Source organism: Schistocerca piceifrons, chromosome X, assembly GCF_021461385.2.
Source record: "Schistocerca piceifrons isolate TAMUIC-IGC-003096 chromosome X, iqSchPice1.1, whole genome shotgun sequence".
Classification (NCBI taxonomy): Eukaryota; Metazoa; Arthropoda; class Insecta; order Orthoptera; family Acrididae; genus Schistocerca; species Schistocerca piceifrons.
In genome coordinates, this window is record NC_060149.1 from 900,094,251 (window position 1) to 900,119,359 (window position 25,109).

At 44.6% G+C, this 25,109-nt stretch overlaps 1 protein-coding gene across 3 annotated transcripts in view; it reads right to left on the minus strand.

The window, feature by feature from the left end:
• Positions 1 to 25,109, minus strand: part of LOC124721554 (glycine betaine reductase ATRR-like) — a 314,803-nt gene that overhangs the window by 233,418 nt on the left and 56,276 nt on the right. Inside the window, exon 1 of one of the 3 annotated variants that reach the window (XM_047246588.1) lies at positions 20,802 to 20,840. The exons of 1 other annotated variant lie outside the window; for it this stretch is intronic. In XM_047246588.1, coding sequence (XP_047102544.1) covers positions 20,802 to 20,825 — 24 coding nt within the window. In that variant the 5' untranslated portion in view covers positions 20,826 to 20,840. Of the gene's footprint in view, positions 1 to 8,831; positions 8,950 to 20,801; positions 20,841 to 25,109 lie in introns of those variants that run through there. One more of the 3 variants, XM_047246589.1, reaches the window with a different exon arrangement.

Genomic DNA, 25,109 nt, shown 5'->3' on the forward strand with positions numbered 1-25,109 from the left:
TAAGCTTAGGACCGATGACCTCCGCAGTTTGGTCCCATAAGACCTTACCAAAAATTTCCAATTTTTTCTTAGCCTTAGCGTTACATTTACTTACGCCCAGGGTTAACTATCAGTTCTGCAGTAATCATCGTACATCCATAGTTCTTTGTGCGTTTCACTACAGTCTTCCGGCATTGCAAGCTACCTATAGATAACACAATAATCTGCGAATAACCTCACGGAGCTTCCTACGTTATCCATTTAATCATTAAATATATTATAAACAATAACGACCTATTACCATTTTCATGGAGAACTCCCGAAATAACATTTACATTTGCGGATTTAATGCCGTTAAAAACGTGTTGAGATCTATCCACAGGAAAGTCCAGACTCATCTCACAAATAGCGTTCGCCACTCGCAGACTCTTATTTTGTTATACAGGACATGTATTCGCACTTGCGAATATGATCCACTTTCGGCTGTATACTGGAATGAGGACAACGAAAACTTGTGCCACACGGGACACGAAGCCGGCTTTCCGTCTTACTCGAACAGTTGCCGTAACACCTGCAGCCATCCGAACACGAATCACCGCCAGAGTCAAACTTCCATACGTCGTCGTCCATACGTCACAACCTGCACTCGTACGTTACGGCCAAGAAGGGCATATTTATTGAGAGTTGAGGGCCTGGTATTGGTGAGTAAGTACGAAATAGCAGTGCCTATGTTATTAAGAAGTACGATGCAATGTTTCTTCGGACATGCAGACATCGTAGTTCTTAATAACACAGGGATTGCTATTTCGTGTTCGTCTTATTATGTTCACTAAACGCAATGTGGAAGTGTGCCGAAGCCAGGGAACAAGCAAACAGCCTGAGAGCCTCTGTCCACACAGACACACATGGACGCACAGAACGCGCTGTCTTTCGCAAAATCTCCATTTACGGAATCCATGCTAGTTTTTATAGAGAAGATTTTCATTCTCCAAAACTTCATAAAGTATCAGCGTGAAGCATTCTCCATATTTCTTCAGCAGATTGACGTCAGCGACATACGTTCAGGCGCGAACCCAGGGTTTGGTTCTGGGGAGGTTCTCAGTTTGTTACTGTCTCCTTCTCCGACAAAAAGTATCCGTAATATAATTTGCTGTCATCTCCACTTTCAACGTGCCATAGATTTATATGACTTCAGTTATAACAACACTAAAATATATAAAATGTTTTAACAATAACAATAAATTAATTTAATACTCATAAAATATTTTAACGTAATAATAATAAAATAACTCTCATTATTTACTTTGTATTGAGTGAAATATATATCCCAGCTGTTTTCTATTGTCGTCATTTATTATGTTTTCCATCATTCCTTAGTTGCTTCTGTATTCTCGGGCCGGCCTGGGTGGCCGCGCGGTTCTAGGCGCTACAGTCTGGAACCGCATGACCGCTACGGTCGCAGGTTCGAATCCTACCTCGAGCATAGATGTGTGTGATGTCCTTAGGTTAGTTAGGTTTAAGTAGTTCGAAGTTCTAGAGGACTGATGACCTCAGAAGTTAAGTCCCATAGTGCTCAGAGCCATTTGAACAATTTGAAATAATAACAAACATGTTGCTACATTACAGTTTTCCGTTATTCTCTTGTTCTTATGTGAGAAGCAACTTTTGCAGCACAAGTTCCCTTAGGATAAATTACTGTGTGGTTCTGCTTACGATGTGTTATCTTATTTATCCATATGTGCCGTACTGTAATTGTACATAGTTGGCCTGCGTATACCAGGATCTATGAGTGTCGGCGTTTTTCGAACACATTTCAAACTAACTTTTACTGTTCATTGTGTTCCGGTATGGTGTGTTTCCTGTATGAAGAGTTGCCAACTGTCTCTATGTGTTTGTCGTTTTTTGTGTTGTGATGTCTGTATATTTTTTTGCATATTGTGTGTGTGTGTGTGTGATTTTTTTGGAGATATTAAGTTATTATTTGGTCTGATTATGTTCCGAACATCTGTTACTGTTTTTGTGGGCGACATGATCAGTGAGTTCTCACGTACATTGACTAGGTCATTTATTACTTTCTTCTTCATTACAAAGGCTCTTTGTATGTGAAAGTATTCCTGTACCGTTACACGAGTTTTCTGATGCCGTCGTTTATTCTAATAATGTTGATATCATGTTCCATGGTAGATGGTTCATGTCCATGTTTTATTAGGTGTTCAACAAAGGTGGCATGGCAGTTTCCATATTTCCAGCGTCTTATGTGTTTTTACATCTAGTTTTGAAATTTCTGCCCGTCATTCCCAGATACATTTATTTACAATGTTGACATTCTAACTAGTATATACAAGCTCCTTGATGTTTATCGGGTTACTCTGTTCGTGTTTGTAAATGTGACTGGAGTATGTGTCTTGTTCTGTACGCCGTGTTTTTCTCAGTATTTTTGCTATTCTGTGTGTTGATTTGTGTTTGTATATTAAAGAGTTCCATGCCTTCTTAAAGTCATGTCAATACACATGTCAAATAAACAGAACATAAACATCCAATAAAGATAAGGAAAATGGATCCGTGTGTAGAATATAAGAAATAGGCTCATGAATTATGCAGCTCACGTATTATATAAGTAAAAACTCCGAGAGTGCATTCGAAAGTGATTACCCTAATGCAAGATATTTCCTTAAATACTTGCCGCTCGGGGTAACCGCGCGGCCTTAGGCGTCTTGTTACGACCCGCGCGGCTTCCCCCGTCGGAGGTTCGAGTCCTGCCTCGGGCATGGGTGTTTGTGTTGTCCTTAGTGTAAGTTAGCTTAAGTTAGATTAAGTAATGTGTAGGCTGAGGGACCGATGACCTTAGCAGTTTGGCCCCATAAGACCTTACCACAAATTTCGAATTTCCTTAAATATTTACTTAAGTAAAACAGAAGTCGTTTCTGGCGTTCCCCAAGGTAGTGTTATAGGCCCTCTGCTGGTCCTTATCTACGTCCACTAGAACCGGCTTGCTATATTCAAGCCACGTCCCCCCCCCCCCCCCCCCCTCCGTATAGAATTATTCCCGAGGATCCGCACCTAGATAGGTCTGTAATTATTGCATCTGCCTGACGATCCTTTTTTCAGCGGTAATAATCTGCGCTTCTTTCCAAACGCTTCGCGCCCTTCGTCTCTCCAGCGACCTACGATAAAGTGCTGCTAGAAGGGGGGCACGGTATTTCATATAATCTCACAGCTACCTCATCTGGTTCAGATGCCTTTGGAGTGCCGAGCGATTTCGGTTGATTTTCTATTCTGCTGTAGAGTCACAGGTACCTGCTCTGCCGCAGTCGCATTTTCACTGTTGAGCGATTTTAGCTGCTATTCTATTTCGCTGTCACTTACCTCAATATCTGCCATTTCAGCTCTAGTATGGTGGTTGAAAGGAGGAACCGAATTACGATCCTACGCGGTGAAACAATTTCGGAAGACTGAAATTAGTATTTAGGCCTTTTCGCTTTAAATTTCGGTGTCTGTATCGACACTGAGCGACTGAATATATGCTCTCGTTCCGTTTACTGATCTTACGTAGGATCAAAGCTTCTTATGGGTTTTTGGAAAGGTCGGTTGGCAATATTTTTTTCTCGAATTCATTGAGCGCTTCTCGCATTGAACTCCTTTCGTTCTATTCAGTTTTTGTTTATGTACTAGACTTTTACTTCGGTTAAATGTGTGATGAAACTCTCTTTGCTTACGCAGTAACTAACAACACGGGTATTGAAGCATTGTGGGTATTTACCATCACTCACAAAGACGTCCCAGACTTATGGTAAAAAACGAATTGGACCATGTTTCTAAAGTTTACCCATTTGTAACTTCCTGGCAGATTAAAACTGTGTGCCAGACCGAGACTCGAACTCGGGACCTTTGCCTGTCACGCGCAAGTGCTCTACCAACTGAGCTACCCAAGCACGACTCACGCCCCGTCCTCACAGCTTCAAATCCGCCAGTACCTCGTCTCCTACCTTCGAAGCTTCACAGAAGCTCTCCTGCGAACCTTGCAGATCTAGCACTCCTGGAAGAAAGGATATTACGGAGACATGGCTTAGCCACAGCCTGGGGGTTGTTTCTAGGATAAAATTTTCACTCTACAGCGGAGTGTGCGCTGATATGAAACCACCTGACAGATTAAAACTGTGTGCCGGACCGAGACTCGAACTATGAACCTTTGCCTTTCGCGGGCAAGTGCTCTACCAACTGAGCTACCCAAGCACGACTCGCGCCCCGTCGTCATAGCTTTTAGGTCCCGAGTTCGAGTCTCGGTCCGGCGCACAGTTTTAATCTGCCAGGAAGTTTCATATCAGCGCACACTCCGCTGTAGAGTGAAAATGTCATTCTAGATTTACCCATTTGTGTCTCACATATTCGTCGTCAGAGCTCAACATTTACTGCTGAATACTCAGACAGGTTGCGATTTCTTTCCTGTAACTTTCACTATGTAAAAATATTTCCCAGTCTTTCTTGTAACACGTGCAGTCATTGATGTTACCATACCCTTAAGATCACTCGTTCACTCTCTACGTTAACTAATTCAAAAATTTTATATCTGCTGGTTACTAATGTAGGAAGACTAAGTCATTGCTCTAGCAACTCGGTTATCTATCTGTTTGAAGTAATTTTCAGGCGAAACAGTCAGAAAAATCTCATACTCATCCCTGTTTCTCGCACCAGTTTTAATTGCAAGAATCTCTCATTCTATAACTGCCAAACTGAAATCTCCCCTCTGTCAAGAGCACTGTCAGGAAACTTAATAGCGATATTCTGCAAGTTTTCTCTGCAGCGTTCTCCCACTACAGCGCCGGAGGCTGGTTTTTCTGTAAGAGCATCCGATTAACAGGTTCAACCCCTCCTCATTTTACTTTCACTTAAATTATTTTAAATTGGAGCGATGTCATTATCCTGAAGGAAGTCATTTATAAGATGTGCAAGATGGGGGCGCAAACTGTCGTCCTCGAAGACGAATGCCTCGCCAATACGCTGCTGATATGGTTGCACTATCGGTCGTAGGATGGCATTCACTTATCGTACAGTCGTTACGGCGCCTTCCATGACCACCAGCGGCGTGCGTCGGCCCCCCATAGTGCCACCCCAAAACAGCAGGTAACCCCCACCTTGCTGCACTTGCTGGGCAGTGTGTCTAAGGCGTTCAGCCTCACCAGGTTGCCTCCAAACACGTCTCCGACGATAGTCTGGTCGAAGTGATATGCGACACTTTTCGGTGAAGAGAACGTATTGCCAATCCTGAGCGGTCCATTCGACGTGTTGTTGGGCCCATCTGTACCGCGCTGCATGGTGTCGTGGTTGTAAAGATGGACTTCGCCATGGACGTCAGGAGTGAAGTTGCGCATCACGCAGCCTACTGCTCACAGTTTGAGTCGTAACACGACGTCCTGTGGCTGCACGAAAAGCATTATTCAACATACTGACGTTTCTTTCAGGGTTCCTCCGAGCCATAATCCGTAGGTAGCGGTCATCCACTGCAGTAGAAGCCCTTGGGCGGCCTGAGCGAGGCATGTCATCGACAGTTCCTGTGTCTCTGTATCTCCTACATGTACGAACAACATCGTTTTGGTTCACTCCGAAATGCCTGGACACTGCACTTGTTGAGAGCCCTTCCTGTCACAAAGTAACAATGCGAACGCGGTCGAACCGTGGTACTGACCGCCTAGGCATGACTGAACTACAGACAACTCGAACCGTGTACCTCCTTCCTGGTGGAATGACTGGAAGTGATCGGCTGTCGAACCCCCTCCGCCTAATAGGCACTGCTCATGCATGGTTGTTTACCTCTTTGGGCGGATTTAGTGTCTTCTCCGAACAGTCAAAGGGACTGTGTCTGTGATAAAATATCCACAGTCAACGTCTATCTTCAGGAGTTCTGGGAACCGCGGTGATGCAAAACTTTTTTTGATGTGTGTATTTTCCATTTCTGATCCGCAAGAACGTAAGTTTTCCTCCAAGAGTAACGTGGATGATCTTTCTCCGAATGCGGCAGGTAATTCAGGACTGATCCTATGGGGCGGTTTTGCCTCAAAAAAAAAAAAAATCCCCATGTACACGCCACATGTAGTCTGTTGCCAGAGTAGCCACTTCCTTTCTGTGGTGCACGCCTCACGTACTGAGGAGGGTTCTACAGTTCACCACCCGATAGTGGAGATTGAGATATTCGCAGAGAGATCGGCTTATAACCGTCTCAGCCTCTGATTTAGATCTTGCAGTTAGCTGTATACAAGAGGACCACGAGAGATAATAGCTACTGTGTTACAAATAGCGAACCGTTCTTCTACCTCGTGTACGAGGCTAGCTGTCTTCATCTATCCAGCCAACCATCCAAAGGAAACAAGATTGGCCCCAGAACCCAAGAGGCAAGCGACATTCGTGCCGACACGAGTTACTGCTATTTACAGTTTTTTGCATCCATTGCGTTCAATAACCGCCGGCAGAGCCTCCTCTACATCTCGAACGAGATCAGCGGTTAAGAATACAGAGTGCACACTGGCCATCTTTAGCGAGTTACGATGCTATTTCTCTGAGAAACTCCATTAGTGACACCGAGCGACGCGGCGCAGTGGTTAACACACTGGACTTGTATTCTGGGGGACAAAGGTTAAAAATCAGCGTCCGAACATTCCGATTAAGGTTTTCCGTGATTCCCCTAAATCGCTCCAGGCAAATTCCAGGATGGTTCTTTGAAAAAGCATGGCAGAATTCGTGCCCCATCCTTGAAACATGCCGCGTTTGTGCTCCATCTTTAATGACCGCTATGTCGATGTGAAGCTAAACCATGATCTTCCTTCCTTCCTTTTATTAGCCGCCTAACACTGGATTTTCCGGTGACCAACATACCCATCATCCACGCTCGTTCGGCCTTGGCAGGGAAATCGATCAATGGCCCAACGGACGAGGCATCCAGTGTTGGCTCAGGTTTGTTATCAACACTGGGTAGCACCTCGTACCCGTCGCTAAAGGCGTGAGGCTAGGAGCAAATTGACACGCGTATAGCGCGTGTGACGCGACGATGCGCAGCGCGCGTTTTTGTAACTTCACTGGTTCAAACGGGACCGCGCAAATAGGGACGCGACGCGACTGGGACGCGACACGCACCTGCGCCGAGTCGCGCGGCGTTGAGGGGACAGTCGTGTGACCGGTTCCCACATTCGTGTCCCGCCCCGAGAAATGCGAATTCACCACTGTCCGCAATTCACCCGAGAGTAAGGAGAAGCCGTTCGTAGTACGACTTTTTTTATTTTGTTCAGGCGATGTTGAAGATCTTTCATAAAAGTTAAAACCTGCATCATGCATTAAACAGCGGTAACTATTTTTATTTCGACTGTCGATTCCGGCTACAATGTGACCGTCCTCGGACCTTCTGTGCCAAAGGAGAACATTTGTGTATAAAATTCATTACGATAGCTGCGCATAGTACCTTATAAAATATTTTTCGACGAATATACATGCATTGTACACAGAATGTGAATTATACAAAGAATATACTTACAAAAGACGTTTTTAAATGTGTGTTCTAAAACTGCAATAGAAAATGTTTGTGTGTGTGTGTGTGTGTGTGTGTGCGTGTGTGAAATTCTAAGGGACCAAACTGCTGAGGTCATCGGTCCCTAGTCTTACACACTACTGAAACTAAATTAAACTAACTTATGCTAAGAACAACACACACACACCCATGCCCGAAGGAGTACTCGAACCTCCGGCGGGAGGGGCCGCGCAGTCCGTGACATGGCGCCCTAGACCGCTCGGCCACTCCGCGCGGCACAACTGCAATAGATAATCACTTTGAAAACACTGGAACTACTCTTGATGAAATACACTTTTTTTATGAAGCATACAATGAAGCCATTAAGTGATTTTAATCTGCTACGTGACACACATTTGCGACCAACAGTACTGTGCTGCACATCATCAAAATTAGTTATTGCAGCTGTGGAATGCACAGTCAAATGTCTATTTTAAGTACATTCTTAGTATGACTGAGTGACACTCTATGCTCTACGAAAAACGTTCCTCGAGGTGCTGTGAACAGTTACTGTATGTTCTTCATGTACAGGTGTTCTCCTTTGGTACAGATGGCCCGAGGACGATCAGAGTGTTTGCGAAATGGATTTTCATAGCAAGTATAGCTTTGTATTGCGTGCTCCAGATCCTCACCCTTACGAAATTTTTCTATGTTCATTTGTCTTTATTTTTATTTGTAGCATTATTTGCTGCAAACAATGTACGAAATTGTATATGACTACGTTTTGTAATGACTGAGACTGAGTATACCTCTTCTACTTCCATTGCTGTCACAGCAAACGGCATACTTAACGTCGCAGAGTACCGCACCACATTGCATTTAAGCAGAGTATATATTTAGAGCGGTTGGTAATAGATAACTGTGCACGTAGCCTAGATAATGGCAGCGACTGTTCAACTAGCTGAGTGCTCCCTTCATTAGACAGAGAACGAAGTAAGAAATACCTTGTGATAAAGGAAGATAATTAGGCGTAATTTTTGTGTGGCGACATACGAATATCATGTTTCGTAAGGAGACTCAGCTAGTATAATATTCCTCACTTAGAAAAATCATGCAAAATATTAGTTATTATTGCAAATAATGCTATCCTAACCGATAGCATGACACTACACTGCACCTACTCCCAGCGTTGTTACCTTCACTAAAATAGTTACGCTGAGAGTACCTTTTACCTAAATCGCTGAATTCGCTTCAACTACAAATAACTGTACAAAATCGTGAGCCACATGAAATAACAATATGAAAGTTACAACAAGCAGTAAGCTACGTTCGAGTTTACAATTGTTGAAATGTGACTTACGTAAGTCGGAGGAATGTCAGTACGATGCCAAAGCAGGTAGAAGTACCGCTGCTCAGACCCTAGCTCTGGATATGAGAAGAGAGAAAACTCTACTGGGATTTAAAATGCGGTACAGTCATATCGTATCATACGAGGCGGCTAGACTTTGACCATAGCTGACACACGCCAGTACAATTAAAGTGAGACGCTACGATAGCTGAGGAATGAACTGAACTCTGGGAGGTCAACAGCGATAAGAGTGTCTATAACCGAAAGGAAAGCTACAGTTTCCTATGGCAAGAGCAGTTTTCGCCCTTCAAGAGGTAACGAGAAAATTCCCAGAAAATTTTGAATCCAGTAGTGACGGGTTTATGATATTTAGCGTTATAGGAATGTAACAGCCAGCGAATTGTTCCTCAGCAGCGCCTCGTGAAAGGGGCAGAAATTTAAGAAATGTGGAGTAACGGAAATGTAGATTTTCTAGGTAAGAGGTTACCTACAGAACGCTTGCATAACCTGTAAATGAACACCGACAGTGTATTCGGCTTCTATACGAAACTGGACAACAGGGGTACGTTAGAACGTGAAGACAGAGAGACAACAGTGATGGTTGTGCGTTTATTAAATTTTTACAAATCTTCCTACAGAAGTATTGAACCATCCGAAATTGCAATATGTCATTGAAAGAACGATAATTGTAATAAAATTGCTCGTGAGCGTTCAATAGCCGCTTGTCAGCTGGTATCACACATATTCTCTCTCTTTTTTTTTAATCTCATTTTGTTCGTTATGGCTCGTTGCATTTATTCGGGGCGGACATCCCACAACATCCATTCAAGTTTATCGTTCACCCGTTCACTCAGTTTTCTTTATTACAGAGAGCAGCTAACTCTCTGACCGATGACGCTGAGCTACCGTGCCGGCATTCTCAGGTGGCTCAAAAATGGCTCAAATGGCTCTGAGCATTATGGGACTCAATTTCTGAGGTCATCAGTCCCTTAGAACTTAGAACTACTTAAACCTAACTAACCTAAGGACATCACACACATCCATGCCCGAGGCAGGATTCGAACCTGCGACCGTAGCGGTCTCGCGGTTCCAGACTGTAGCGCCTAGAACCGCTCGGCCACTCCGGCCGGCGACTTCTCAGGTGGAAATGTGTACTCGGAGACAAGCGTAGTTCATCGTTCTTCCCACAACACTTCTCTGAGAGAAATGGGAAAACATTTAGTAATGTCAAATATGTTATTGTGATATGCAGAATACAGAATAGTGTACGGTAATTTAGTGAGATATTTGCTAGTCGCGCGTCTTCAGTCACAGCAGTTTATTTTTCTATTTAAATATGACGCATTTCAAAATGGAATTGTACCTCAGAAACGTGTTGGAATTAAACATAAAAATTATAGTATTATGACTGAAGATGCCATATTACTAGCAAAAGTTTTTGCTTTATTGTGGTTACAGTCTTAGACCACAATGTTTATTTGTAATCAGGGTATTAATTCCGGTCGGTAATGGCCATCTTTAGATCTAGAAAAACTTGAATTGGAAGAAGCATGTTACTGAACATCTCAGACAATTAAGTTCAGCTACTTTTGCTCTTCATATAATTGCTAATCTTGGAAATAAACGTATCAACCTCCTGACATATTTTGCATTTTTTACAATGGATACTGTCGTACGGAATAATTTTCTGGGGTAACTCATCATTTAGACAGAAAGTATTGATTGCACAAAAGTGAGCAGTGATAATAATGTGAGCTGTTCATCCACGGACTTCATGAGGAGCTAGGCAATTTAACTGTGCCGTCACAATACATTTTTTCGGTATTGAAATTCGTCATAAATAATCCAACACAAGCTGAGAAAAACAGTGATGTATATACCTAAAACAATAGAGGGAACAGTACCTTTAATAACCATTGATAAAGCTGCCAGTGGCTCAGAGACGAGTTCAATATGCAACAATAAAAGTTTTGGTTCATTTGTCCAATAACATGTCTGACAGGTAGCGAAGCAAGTTTTAAATCTAATTTAAAATCAGTTCTCCTGGAGAACTATTCTACTGACGAATTTCTGCTTAAAAACTACTAGCCAGAAAAAAACTTGTTTTTAAATGCATCTGCATGTGCAGGAAATTAAATGTGAATGTTAACAGTAATCACGATTACACATCCTATAAACTTATTCATTTCAAGTCATTTCGACAAAAGAATCGTTCAAACGATCTATGGAACATGTAACTAACTAACTAAGCACGTAGAGGCAGCGTAATTCACAAAACACTCCTAACTATACAAATGTAAAGCAGGAAACAACTGTACAACATATCCATACCTGAGTCAAAGCATGTTGCATTACATCTATCACGCCAATACATGTGATGGCGCAGTAGAAATCATTGGCCATTTCGGCTTCGTCAAACAAAATTATAGTATGTAAATAGCACCATTCAAGCGTACGAACATGAAGACAAACTCAGTACGTCAGTATAACTAAGTTTTCTTCATGTGCAGTATGTACACTTGAATTTACATATCATAATTTTATTTGTTTGACGAAGCCAATATGACTAATGATTTTGACTGTGCCATCACATGTAAAACCGTGATATGTGTAATGAAACACGTGTTCACTCAGGTAGGGATCTGTTGTACAGTTCTTTTGTAGATGTTTTCTGCTTTACATTCGTATAGTTAGGTGTGTTTTGTAAATTGGGCTTTACATTCTTATAGTTAGGACTGTTCAGTAAATTATGCTGCCTCTACGTGCTTATATTTCCTAGGTCCGAAGATGGTCATTTCCGACTGAAACTAATAACCTGATTGCAAATAAACATGCTGGGCCAAGACTGGAATTATAATAAAGCTACTATTTTCCTGAACCGCTGGAAATGTTTTCGTGACAACTTGTAACTAGAAAAAATATCCGTATCCTATAAACTACAGTCACGGACAGCACACGACTACGGTAGGTAGTTTTCAAAGGCGTAATGCTTAATGGACCGACTAGTTGTGGTATTGAGTAACCGCTGACGACACAAAATGATGAGACAGCCTCACAGGCTGAAAACGTCACAAGTTCCGCGTACTGCGCAGAACACTGCCACGAGGCTGGGTCCCTGGAGAAGTGTCTGTGGGAAACAGAACTACGACGTGTTGCCAATATTTTATATCCAGGAATTCTACCTCGAGCTAACTGCTGTTCGTCGCTTCCAGTGTGTGTTTCTTGCAGTACTAGAACGCCCATTTTGTGTTCCTCTAAGATCTTAGTGAGGTAATCACTCTTGGCTCTACTGATGCCTTCGATGTTTAATTGGCATATAGTTGGTTGTGGGCCTATTGTTCGTGTTTGGAACTGTGACTGTGCTGACGTTCCACAAACAATGAAGCATATCGCAGTGGACTGCCCCCTCCGTGCCTTTCCTGGGAATGTAGTGGATTCGAATCTGGTTACTTCCTAAGTGGTGGACTGGATCAATGGCTTAGATATAAAGATCTAAACTGTATTTCAATGTGTCTGTGGTACTGTATTTTATGTGTTATTGTGATTGTTATGTTATCATACGCTAAATAAATAAATAAAAACTACGATGCGTTCCAGGAGCATCTACATCTACATTCATACCCCGCAGGCCATCATACGGAGCATGGTTGAGGGTACCTTGCACCACTGTTAGTCATTTCCTTTCCTGTTCCACTCGCAAATGGAACGAGGGAAAAACGACTACCTATATGCCTTCGCGCGAGCCCTAAATTCTTGTATCTTATCTTCGTGGTCCTAAAGCGGGATTTATGTTGGTTGCAGTAAGATCGTTCTACAGTCTTTCGCAAAATCCTATTCTCTAATCGTTCTCGGTAGTGTGTGACGAAAAGGGCTTCTTTTTTTATCCAGTGATTTCTATTTGAGTTCAGGTAGCATATCCATAATACTCGATTGTTGATCGAAACTTCTGGTAACAAGTCTAGCAGCATGCTTCTGAATTTCCTCTTCTATGTATTCCTTTAATCTGACCTTCTTGTTGCCGGCCGGAGTGGCCGAGCGGTTCTAGGCGTTACAGTCTGGAGCCGCGCGACCGCTACGGTTGCAGGTTCGAATCCTGCCTCGGGCATGGATGTGTGTGCTGTCCTTGGTTAGTTAGGTTTAAGTAGTTCTAAGTTGTAGGGGACTGATGACCTCAGAAGTTAAGTCCCATAGTGCTCAGAGCCATTTGACCTTCCTGGTATCCCAAACACTCTTAGAGTACTCAAGAATGGATCGCGCAAATGTTCTGTACGCGGTCTCCTTTACAGAAGGGTTAAACTTTCCTACAATTCTCCGAATAAACCCAAGTCGGCCATTCGCCTTCCCTACGACAAACCTTACGAACTCATTCCATTTCACATCACTTTGCAGCGTTACTCCTAGATATTTAATCGACGTAAATGTGTCAAGTAACACGCCACTAATACTGTATTCGAATATTACAGGATTGTATTTCCTAGTCATATTTACTAACCTAAATTTTTCCACACTTCGAGCAAGATGCCATTCATCATATCTAATAGAAATTATATCCAAGTCGTCATTTATCTTCCTGCAGTCACTTGCAGACGACACTTTCCCGTACACTAAACCCTCAGCAACCAACAGTCTCAGACTGCTGCTCATATTATCCGTCATATCGTTGATGTGTACTCTAATAAGAAGAAGGAGAAGAAGACACGCCATGAAGGAAGTATCCGAATGAGACGGAAATCGGTAGATGTGATGCACATGTATGGACAAACAAATGGTTACAATTTCAGAAAAATTCGACGATTTATTCGAGAGAAAGAGCTTCACAAATTGAGTGAGTCAATAACGCGCTGGTCTACCTCTGGCCCTTACACAAGCAGTTATTCGCCCTGGCATTGATTAACACAGTTGTTGGATGTCATTCTGGGGGATATTGTGCCCAATTCTGTGCCATTGGCGCTCTTGATCTTCAGAATCACGAGCTGGTGATATGATCCAAACGTTCTAGATTGGGGAGGGATCGGTGACATTGCTGGCCAAGGTAGGGTTTGGCAAGCTCGAAGATAAGCAGCAGAAATTGTCGCCGTGTGCGGGCGTGCATTATCTCGATTAAATGTAAGCCGAGGATGGCTTGCCACGAAAGGGAGCGGAGAATATTTTCGTCGTAACGCTGTGCTACGGGTGCCGCGAATGAGAACCAAAGGTGTCCTGCTACGAAAAGAAATGAGACTCCAGACCATAGCTCCTGGGTGTCGGCCCGTATGGTGGGCGACAGCTAGGTTGATATCCCACCGCTGTCCAGGGCGTCTCTACCCACGTCTTCCGCCCTGAATCTCGTTGACTGGGATAGAACTGTCTTCAGTGATGAGTCCGCTTCGAACTGAGCCCCGATGATCAACAAAGACGTGGCTGGAGACGCACCGGACAGCAGTGGTATGCAACCTGAGTGTCGCCCGCGATACGGCCCGAAAGCTTTTGACAATGTTGACTGGAATACTCTCTTTCAAATTCTGAAGGTGGCAGGGGTAAAATACAGGTAGCGAAATGCTATTTACAATTTGTACAGAAACCAGATGGCACTTATAAGAGTCGAGGGGCATGAAAGGGAAGCAGCCGTTGGGAAGGGAGTGAGACAGGGTTGTAGCCTCTCCCCGATGTTATTCAATCTGTATATTGAGCAAGCAGTAAAGAAAACAAAAGAAAAATTCCGAGTAGGAATTAAGATCCATGGAGAAGAAATAAAAACTTTGAGGTTTGCCGATGACATTGTAATACTGTCAGAGACAGCAAAGGACTTGTAAGAGCAGTTGAACCGAATGGACAGGGTCTTGAAAGGAGGATATAATATGAACATCAACAAAAGCAAAACGAGAATAATGGAATGTAGTCGAATTAAATCGGGTGATGCTGCAGGAATTAGATTAGGAAATGAGACGCCTAGAGTAGTAAATGAGTTTTGATATTTGGGTAGCAAAATAACTGATGATGGTCGAAGTTGAGAGGATATAAAATGTGGATTGGCAATGGCAAGGAAAGCGTTTCTGAAAGAGAGAAATTTGTTAACATCGAGTATAGATTTATGTGTCAGGAAGTCGTTTCTGAAAGTATTTGTATGGAGTGTAGCCATGTATGGAAGTGAAACATGGACGATAAATAGTTTAGACAAGAAGAGAATAGAAGCTTTCGAGATGTGGTGCTACAGAACAATGCTGAAGATTAGATGGGTAGATTACATAACTAATGAGGAGGTACTGAAAAGAACTGGAGAGAAGAGAAATTTGTGGCACAACTTGACTAGAAGAAGGGATCGGTTGGTAGGGCATATTCTGAGGCATCAAGGGATCACCAATTTAGTATTGGAGGGCAGCGTGGAGGGTAAAAACCGTAGAGGGACACCAGGAGATGAATAACTAAACAGATTCAGAAGGATGTAGGTTGTAGTAGGTACTGGGAGATGAAGAACCTTGCACAGGATAGAGTAGCATGGAGAGCTGCATCAAACCAGTCTCTGCACTGAAGACCACAACAATCCAAGAGTGATGGTCTGGGGGGCCATTTCATTTCTAGCAGGCCCCCTTTAGTTGTCATCCGCGGCTCTCTTACAGCACAGCGGTAGGACGGCGATACTCTACGCCCCGTTTTGTGGCCCTTCACGGCAAGCCATCCTGGGCTCACATTTCAGATAATGCCCGCCCGCACACGGTGCCAGTTTTTACTGCTTGGCTTCGCGTTTGCCAAATCCTACCTTGGCCAGCAAGGTCGCCGGATCTCTCTCCAATTGAGAACGTTTTTGTCATCCCACCAGTTCGTGATTCTGTCGATTTAACGCGGCAATTGGACAAAAGTGAACACGATATCCTTTAGGAGGATATCCAACAAGTTTGTCAGTCATTGCCAGGCTGAATAACTACTTGCATAATCGACAGAGGTGGACCAACGCGTTATTGGCTTGCTCAATTTGTAAAGCTCTATGTCTTGAATAAATCTTCAAATTTTTCTGAAGTTGTAGTCACTTGTTTGTCTATAAACGTGCATTACATCCTCAGATTTCCGTACTATTCGGATAGTGCTTTCGTGCTGCGTCTAGAGAACAAGAGCCGTCTTGTCACCCTAACTTGGGACACGCCTGACGATACATTGGGCTCCGATAAACGCGCTCCGTCCGAGTCTACATACTGGGTTCTGTTCAAATGGCTCTGAGCACTATGGGACTTAACTTCTGAGGTCATCAGTCCCCTAGAACTTAGAACTACTTAAACCTAACTAACCTAAGGACGTCACACACATACCTGCCCGAGGCAGGATTCGAACCTGCGACCGTAGCGGTCGCGCGGGTTCCAGAGTGTAGCGCCTAGAACCGTTCGGCCACCCCGGCCAGCCTCGGTTCTGTTACTCAAAATGTTTCCAGGCCACTCTTATATCTGAGAACCTCCTCCGCACTATCGGACCTTTAAAACAGTTAGTATCGTGGCACTCTATCAAACGCTTTCCGTAAATCTAGGAGTATAGAATCCGCCTGTTGCCCTTCATCCATTGTCTACAGGATATCGTGCGTGAAAAGGGCAGGCGATGCGTTTTAAGGTCGTGTTGAATTGCGGATAGAATATTTCCTCTCTCGAGGAAATTTATTATGTTCGAAATTAGAATATATTAAACAATTCTGTAACAACAACGGAACAAATGAAACTGTGTACTTCAAGAAAAATTTGCAAAAGCGTGTTTTAAGTTCGAACGGAGGAAATTCATGAATTCACGTAGTGTACTCCAAATATTGAGAATCGCGACAGCGATGAAGGAGAGAAGATTAGGATTCAACATCCCGTCGACGACGAGGTCGATAGAGAGGGCGCACAAGTTGGGGATTCAGGTAGAATGGGTAAGGAAATCATCGGTGTCCTGTTTAAGGCAAACCATTCCGGCATTTGCCTAAAGTGATTCAGGGAAGCCGTGGTGATACTATATCTGGATAGCTGGACGGGGATTTGTGTTCAAATGTGTGTGAAATCTTATGGGACTTAACTGCTAAGGCCATCAGTCCCTAAGCTTACACACTACTTAACCAAATTATCCTAAGGGCAAACACACACACCCATGCCCGAGGGAGGACTCGAACCTCCGCCGGGACTAGCTGCACAGTCTATGACTGCAGCGCCCCAGACCGCTTGGCTAATCCCGCGCGGCGGGGGATTTGTAACGCCGCTCTTTTGAATCCGAGTCTTGTGTCTTTCCATTGCACCACCCCAGTCAGTGCGACAGCAAAGATCCAGAAATGAGTTTAATTCCGATCCAGTGAGAACATTGCCTAGGAAAGTTATTTATTCATCTGTCTAGTGATACTCGTATTTTTAATGCTTGAATCTAATAAGTGATTAGTGAAGTACGCGATGCAAAGGTTTTCCTGATGCACTCACTATTACTATTTGCGACAAATTTAAAATTAATTCCATACAACAATACTCGTATTTTTACGCTGCAGAAATACGTTTGATTTATCAACTTAGATAATGGTTCAAATGGGTCTGAGCACTATGGGACTCAACTTCTGAGGTCATTAGTCCCCTAGAACGTAGAACTAGTTAAACCTAACTAACCTAAGGACATCACACACATCCATGCCCATGGCAGGATTCGAACCTGCGACCGTAGCGGTGTCGCGGTTCCAGACTGCAGCGCCTAGAACCACGCGGCCACTTCGACTTAGATAATCTAAAAGCTTCTCAACCGACTGCTGTTGGACGACAAAGTTGCCAGAAACTTGTTTCGGAATGTACTATTTATACTAAAAGTTAATCAGCATATTTTTGGTGACCATTTAGGACACAGGAAATAACTTATATGTTATTTTCATACACATATACTCCAACATCCACATTTGAGCTAGCCAAAAGTTATTGATGAAGTTAAACGTATGATCTACTACGTGTTTCTTAGAAACAATACGGGCGTAATTCAGAAGAATAGGGTAAAGAATCGGCAGAGACCTTGTCGAAATTAAGGGTGACCACGGGGACCTAAATCAGGTTTCCCGGACTGGGAATTGAACCCGCATTTCTTGACTACGAACCGAACATGGTGGTGCCATGGCCGGAATGGTTCCTTCGAAAAGTATATGGCCAACTTTGTTTCCCACACTTGACCAGTCCGAACTTGTGTTTCGTGTCTAATGACACCGTGGCACACGGAGCAAGCGCTTGTCTTCCTGAGTGTGATTTTAGTGCCTTAACATCCCAATTCAAATCCCTGCCAGGTCCCTCTGACTGAGATATTCTATGGTTCTCCTAAACTTCTTCAGGAGAATGTCGGGGTAGTTCCTTAAGCAAGTTCGTGGCCGATATCCTTCCCCCTCTAGCCGACTTGTTCGAAAGTGGGTTTATGTCGAGACCAAGCAAAATGGAGGAGGAAATTGGCCACGGATTAGTTTAATGAAACGTTTCGGCATTCAGCCCAACCAATTTTGATAACCCGTGGAAGTACTAAACCTGGATGCCCAGGTAGGGATTTGAAACTCGCTCCACTGCCAGAGGCGAGTAAGGCAGGCTGCTCCAAAAATATTCATTACGAGGATATGTATTAAGCTGCGGTTTTCACTAAGTTATAGCGGAAGCTGGAGTACATTTTCTGGCATACACAAGTAATTACTAAAGTTTATAGCTGCAGAGTTATTAGACAGACCGTCTTCTTTTTTAAATGAAACTTAATTTTTCTGTGCCGTACTGCATCTGCAGCAGCAATTTGAGCAGCAGTTGTCACCACAGCGACACAACGAACTGTCACAAATGGGTTACTTCAAGGACAGCTCCGAGTCGGACGCCTTTTAGCGTGTATTCCACTGACCTCAAACCACAGCCACCTGCGACTTCAGTGGTCTCAAGCGGGATCTCACTGGAGGGCAGGCTGGAGGTTTTCGTGTTTTCTGATGAAAACTGGTTTCGCCTTGGTGGCAGTGATGGCCGTGTGTTGGTTAGAAGGGCCTGCAATCAACCTCTCTGCGTGCTGGACACACTAGACCAATACATGGAGCTATGGGCTGGGCTTCGATTTTGTACGACAGCAGCAGCACTCTCGTGCTTATCCCACGCACCCTGACTGCAAATTTTTTCGTCAGTCTAGTGATTCGACCTGTTGTGCCGCCATTTATGAACAGCACTCCAGTGGGTGTTTGCCAACAAGATAACGCTCGCCCACGTACCGCTCTTGTAACCCAAAATACTCTGCATAGAGTGGAAATATTGCGTTCGATCACCAGACCTGACTCCAATCGAGAACATTTGGGAAATCATCGGACGACAACTCCAGCGTCATCCACAACCAGCATTAACCGTCCCTGTATTGACCGACCAAATGCAACAGGCATGGAACTCAGTCCCATAAACTGATATCTGGCACCTGCCATGCGTGCACTTTTCCATGCTTGCAGTCAACGTTCTGGCGGTTACACCGATTATTTATACACCAGCATTTCACATTTATAATGGCTTATCTCGCGAGTACATTAATTTGTGATCTGGCAGTGTTAATCACTTAAATATGTTGCCTAGACAAATATATTCGCAAAATTTCATTACTCTAAATTAATTATTTTTTAGTGTTGCGATTTTTCCCGTCAGCGAATTACTAATATTATTCTAAGACAATGTTTCCGGATGTCTTAAAAGAAAAGAAAGAAAGTGTGTGTTTGTGTATGTATTGTGAGGTATCGATAGCATCGCGCTCCTGTTCATAGCAGAGTTTGCAGCCCGGCGCTTGTTACAGTCTTCGATGCGCGGTTGTTACTCAGTGCCCGTGATGTTATTGCGCAAAGTTCGCTTCACTTTGGTATTTTTGTCTCTGACGGGTGGGGTGGCTACGGTATCGTAATATATCGGGCTTCAGTTCCCAAGTGAAGAGACGTTCCTGTTTTTAAAATTATTCGAAAATTTTATTTCGATAGACGTCCGATCCTGGTAGCTGAGTGGTCAGCGCGACGGAATGTCATGCCTAACGGCCACTCAGGGACTGGGTGTTGTGTTGTCCTTATCATCATCATTTTCATCCCCATCGACACGCAAGTCGCCGAAGTGGCGTCAACTCGGAAGGCGTGCTCCAGGCGAACGGTCTACCCGACGGGAGGCCCTAGCCACACGGCATTTCCAGTTCGATAGACACCTTAATTAAGCTGTCCCAATTACGTGGAGACGGCATCACCACGGTGGTATTGTCGTATCTGACTTCACGATTTTAATTCAGGCACTGCCGGACGACAGTGTATTTATTGGGATATATCAGTCAGTAAACAAGGACAGAGGTTTCACTTAAAGCAAGACTTAAGATCTGGTGTGTACCTCATTCGTCAGCCAGGAAACACCAATTGGATGTGCATTTCACGCACAAACGTCCTGGATTAGATAAAAAAAAGAAAAAAAATTGTTCTTCAAAAGCCGTTGGGAGTCTAACTCTGTAATAAGAAGAAAACGAAGAGGAGGAGGAGTAGGAGATTATAGAGTTTAACGTCCCGTCGACAAAGAGGTCATTAGAGACGGAGCACAAGCTCGCATTAGGGAAGGATGGGGAAGGAAATCGGTCGTGCGCTTTCAAAGGGACCATCCCGGCGTTTGCCTGAAGCGATTTAGGGAAATCACGCAAAACCTTAATCAGGATGGCAGGATGCGGGTTTGAAGCATCGTCCTCCCGAATGACAGAAAGCGACTCAACAATACTGCAGTACGGATCGAGTCCAGGCAGCGAGCGCACATCAAAGCACCGTTCGCATAATCTGAAAAGAACTGCTTGGTAAGTCGGTCAGCAACGCGCAGAAATGGAATCGTCAACGCAGCTGATAACCCGAATATGTTGTATCTACCGACCACGGCGAGGTGCTCTCAGAAATTACCTAGGCTACAGAAATTATTGCTGGTCTAGTGGTTACTGGGTGACTAGTGAAAAGTGGACACAAAATATGGTGGTGATAAGGAAAAAGTGAAAGTAAAGTACGGTGAGGGTTGAGTACTGCACCTGAGCGGGCGGGCCGGGCGTCATTCTGTGGCGGGAGCGCGCACACGACTGCTTAGACCAGGCTTCGTCTCCTATGGCAAGGCAGGAAACAGCCAATCACAGCCCGCCACCCAATGTCACCGTTGCCCAACAGGGCGTCAGCTGGCTACCGCACCGCGCGCGCGCCGCCCGCCAATTGAAACCGCCGTGGGGTGGCGCCACATCGATTGTCTTATATCATGGCGCGCCGCTAAATTTCCTGTCACTCTGTCGGTTACAGTGTCAAGCGGTTTGCTCTTTCGTAGTAGGAGGATTTTTCCAGAGCTCCCTTTCTGACTACTGATGCAGACAGATTTATGACACGTATTCTGAAAATGAGTTTCCATTTGCCTTAACCATCACAAATCGTCAAGCTTTTTAACATTTTACATCTACATCAATACTCTGCAAGCCAAATAACGGTGTGTGGCGGAGGCATGGGCGTCACCGCCGGAGAGGGGGGCGTTCCTCTCGAATAGTTTTTGAAAACCAGTAGAAATTAACAGTTTGCTGGATTTATTAACGTCCAAGTAAACCAAATCCACTTGCGTTTTCGCTAAAAAGACACTATTCCAAGTTTTAACGATTCTCTCGGTACGACTACGAGTCTGTAAGTTTGTAGGAAGGGTGGCCAGGAGGCAGACGGTTAACAATCGAACGCCACGTGATATTCACTTACAGTCCGATGACGGTATGGTAGTACAGTTACTGTACAGTCAGTGTATGAGCCAAGAGGAATTACTATGAAGAGAGTTCAAGGCAATTCTTCAATACTGTCTTTCTTTAAAAGGAAAAGAGTGATGGTAATGAAAGGTTTATTACAGAATGTATTCCAGTTTACTTAATCTCACCAGTACAATGTTGTAGAACACCGAGGTTGTAGCAATTTATCATCTGTTTTTAAACTGATTTAAATATAGCATGTAGCCTGTTATGTTCTACACAAATAATTAAAGATTTAGGACATAATACATAATAATCATACACACACTGTCGAGATATTTAAATGTTAGTACACACATCAAAAAAAGTTTTGCGTCATCCCAATTCCCAGAACTCCTCAAGACAGACGTTGACTGTGCATATTGTATCAGTATTGTGTCACAGACACAGTCCCTTTGACTGTTCAGAGATCTCACTAAACCCGCTCAAAGATGTAAACAACCATGCAAGAGCAGCGCCTATTAGACGGAGGGGGTCCGACAGCCGATGAGTTCCAGTCAATCCCCCAGGAAGGAGGTACACGGTTCGTATTGTCTGCACTTCAGCCATGCTTAGACGGTCACTACCGCGGTTCGATCGCGTCCGCATTGTTACTTTGTGCCAGGAAGGGCTCTCAACAAGGGCAGTGTCCAGGCGTCCCGGAGTGAACCAAAGCGATGTTGTTCGGACATGTAGGCGATACAGAGACACAGGAACTGTCGATGATATGCCTCGCTCAGGCCGCCCAAGGGCTACTACTGCAGTGGATGACCGCTACCTACGGATTATCGCTCGGAGGAACCCTGACTGCAACGCCACAGTGTTGACCAGTGCTTTTCGTACAGCCATAGGACGTCGTGTTACGACTCAAACTGCACTCCCAACGTCCATGGCGAGGTCCATCTCTGTAACCACGACACCATGCAGCGTGGTACAGATGGGCCCAACAACATGCCGAATGGACCACTCAGGATTGGCATCACTTTCTCTTCACCCATGAGTGTCGCATATGCCTCCAGCTAGACAATCGTCGGAGACGTGTTTGGAGGCAACCCAATCGGGCTGAACGCCTTAGACACACTGTCCAGCGAGTGCAGCAAGGTGGAGGTTCCCTGCTGTTTTGGGATGGCATTATGTGGGGCCGACGCATGCCGCTGGTGGTCATGGAAGGCGCTGTAACGGCTGTACGATACGTGAATGCCATCCTCCGACCGATAGTTCAACGATATCAGCAGCATATTGGCGAGGCATTCGTCTTGATGGACGACAATTCGCGCCCCCATCGCGCAGATCTTGTGGATGTCTTCCTTCAGGATAACGACATCGCTCGTCTAGAGTGGTAGCACGTTTTCCAGACACAAACCCTATCGGAATGCCTGGGATAGATTGAAAAGGGCTGTTTATGGAAGACGTGACCCATCAACTACCCTGAGGCATACACACCGAATAGCCGTTGAGGAGTGGGACAATCTGGACCACCAGTGCCTTGATGAACTTGTGGACAGTATGTCATGACGAATACAGGCATGCATCAGTGCAAGAGGACGTGCTACTGGGTATTAGAGGTACCGGTGTGTACAGCAATCTGAACCAGCATCTCTGAAGGTCTCACTGTATGATGGTACTGAGTTGATGCGAAACGTTTTTTGACGTGTGTGTTATACAACTTTTTATACTCGGTAATCGCAAGATGCGTTTTAATCCAGGGTTAAAGTGGCAGCCTTAGGAGTTTGAAGTGCCATGGAATTATATGGTCTGTGGCATCCAGAATGCTCCAAAAAGTGGTTTTAGGCCTTAATTTTTTCAAAAGTTTTTAAGTGGATTTGCCGTTTAGAATGCCTTGTGATGTATACGCTATCGTCGTGCCCCTCTCCCCCCCCCCCCCCCCTCCCACCCAATAATTTAGCGCTGTTGACTCCCGTGGACGAAGGCTGCTTCTGCTACCACCAAATCATCATCCTTCCTTCTTCCATTCCCGAATGACGAGTGGGAAGAGCGATTGTCGGTCTGTATTAGCTCGCATTTCTCAAATTTCCTGGTTGTGATCATTTCGCGAAACGTAAATGGGATGAAGTAATATGTTGTCCGACTCTTCCCGGAATGTACTCTGGTGAAATTTAATAGCAAAGCTCTCCGTGACTCACAACATCTCCCTCGTAGTGTCTGCCACTGAAGGATGTTGAGCACTCCTGTAACGCTCCTGTAACGTCTCCCAAGACGAAACGCTCCGCTCTGCGTTGGATTTTATCTATCTCTTCTATCAGTCCTACCTGACAAGGGTTCCAGACTGATGAACACTACTCAAGGACCAGTCGAACAAGCGCCTTTTAAGACGCTTCTTTAGTGGATGAATTATGTTTCATTAAGATTCTTCCTAGGAATCGTACCCTGGCATGTGCTTTTCCTACTATTTGTTTTATGTGGTCGTTACAATGAAGGTAATTCTGGATAGATACTCTTATATACTTTATGGCAGTTGCTGTTTCCTGCAATTTGTCATCAGTAATGTAGGTACACAGTAGTGGATTTCTTTTGTTATGTATGTGCAATATGTTACATTTATTTACATCCAGGGTCAACTGGGTCCCTGCACCATTCATAAACTTTCTCTGGGTCCTGGTGCAAATCGTTACTGTCTTCTGACATTGATATCTTCTTATAGACAACTCCATCACCTGTGGACAGCTTTAAAAAACTCCGATGCATTATGCTAGATCATCTACACTGATCAGCCAGAGCATTATGACCACCGATCTACTATTTGTATAAACCGGCTCAGGCGATAGCAGCGTCACCTGACTAGAGATTACAGCCAGCCAGACACACGCACGGTGCATGTATTACCAGTGAGCGTGCTGTCCGTGTGTAGAATGGGGAAAGGCGCGCTTGATCTGTCTGAGTTTGACCGAGGTCAGATTGTGATGGCCCAGAGGCTCGGCACATGCATTTCGGTAACTGCACGACTTGTCGGGTGTTCGACGAGTGCTGTGGTGTCATAAACACGTGGCGAAACCGACGTCAAACCACGTCCAGACTTCGTGGGTTTGGGCAGCCACCCGTCGTTACAGATATCGGACGTTGTAAGCTGGGCATACTGGTAAAACAGGACAGGCGGCGAACTGTGGCGGTACTAACACCAGACTTTAACGCTGGGCACAGTACAAGCGTGTCTGCAGACACAGTGCCCGAACACTCGTAAGATGGACCTCCGCATCCGATATCAACAGCTACAACTGAAATGGGCACTGGACGTTGGTGTAGTGGCACAGTGTTGCGTGTTCTGATGAGTTCCGATACCTTCTTCATCATGCCGATGGGAGGGCGCGAATCCGTCGTCTTCCAGGGGAACAGCTCCTAGACACGTATGTTGTGGGACGGAGACGAGCAGGCGGTGGCTCCATTATGCTCTGGGCGTTCATGTGGGCATCCATGGGTCCCGTGGAGCTCGTGGAAGGCGCCATGACGGCCAAGGATTATCATACACTGGTTGCAGACCACGTTCACCCCTTCATGACGATCATGTTTCCCGACGGCAGTAGCATTTTTCAACAAGATAATTCGCCTTGACTCAAGGCCAAGAATGTGACA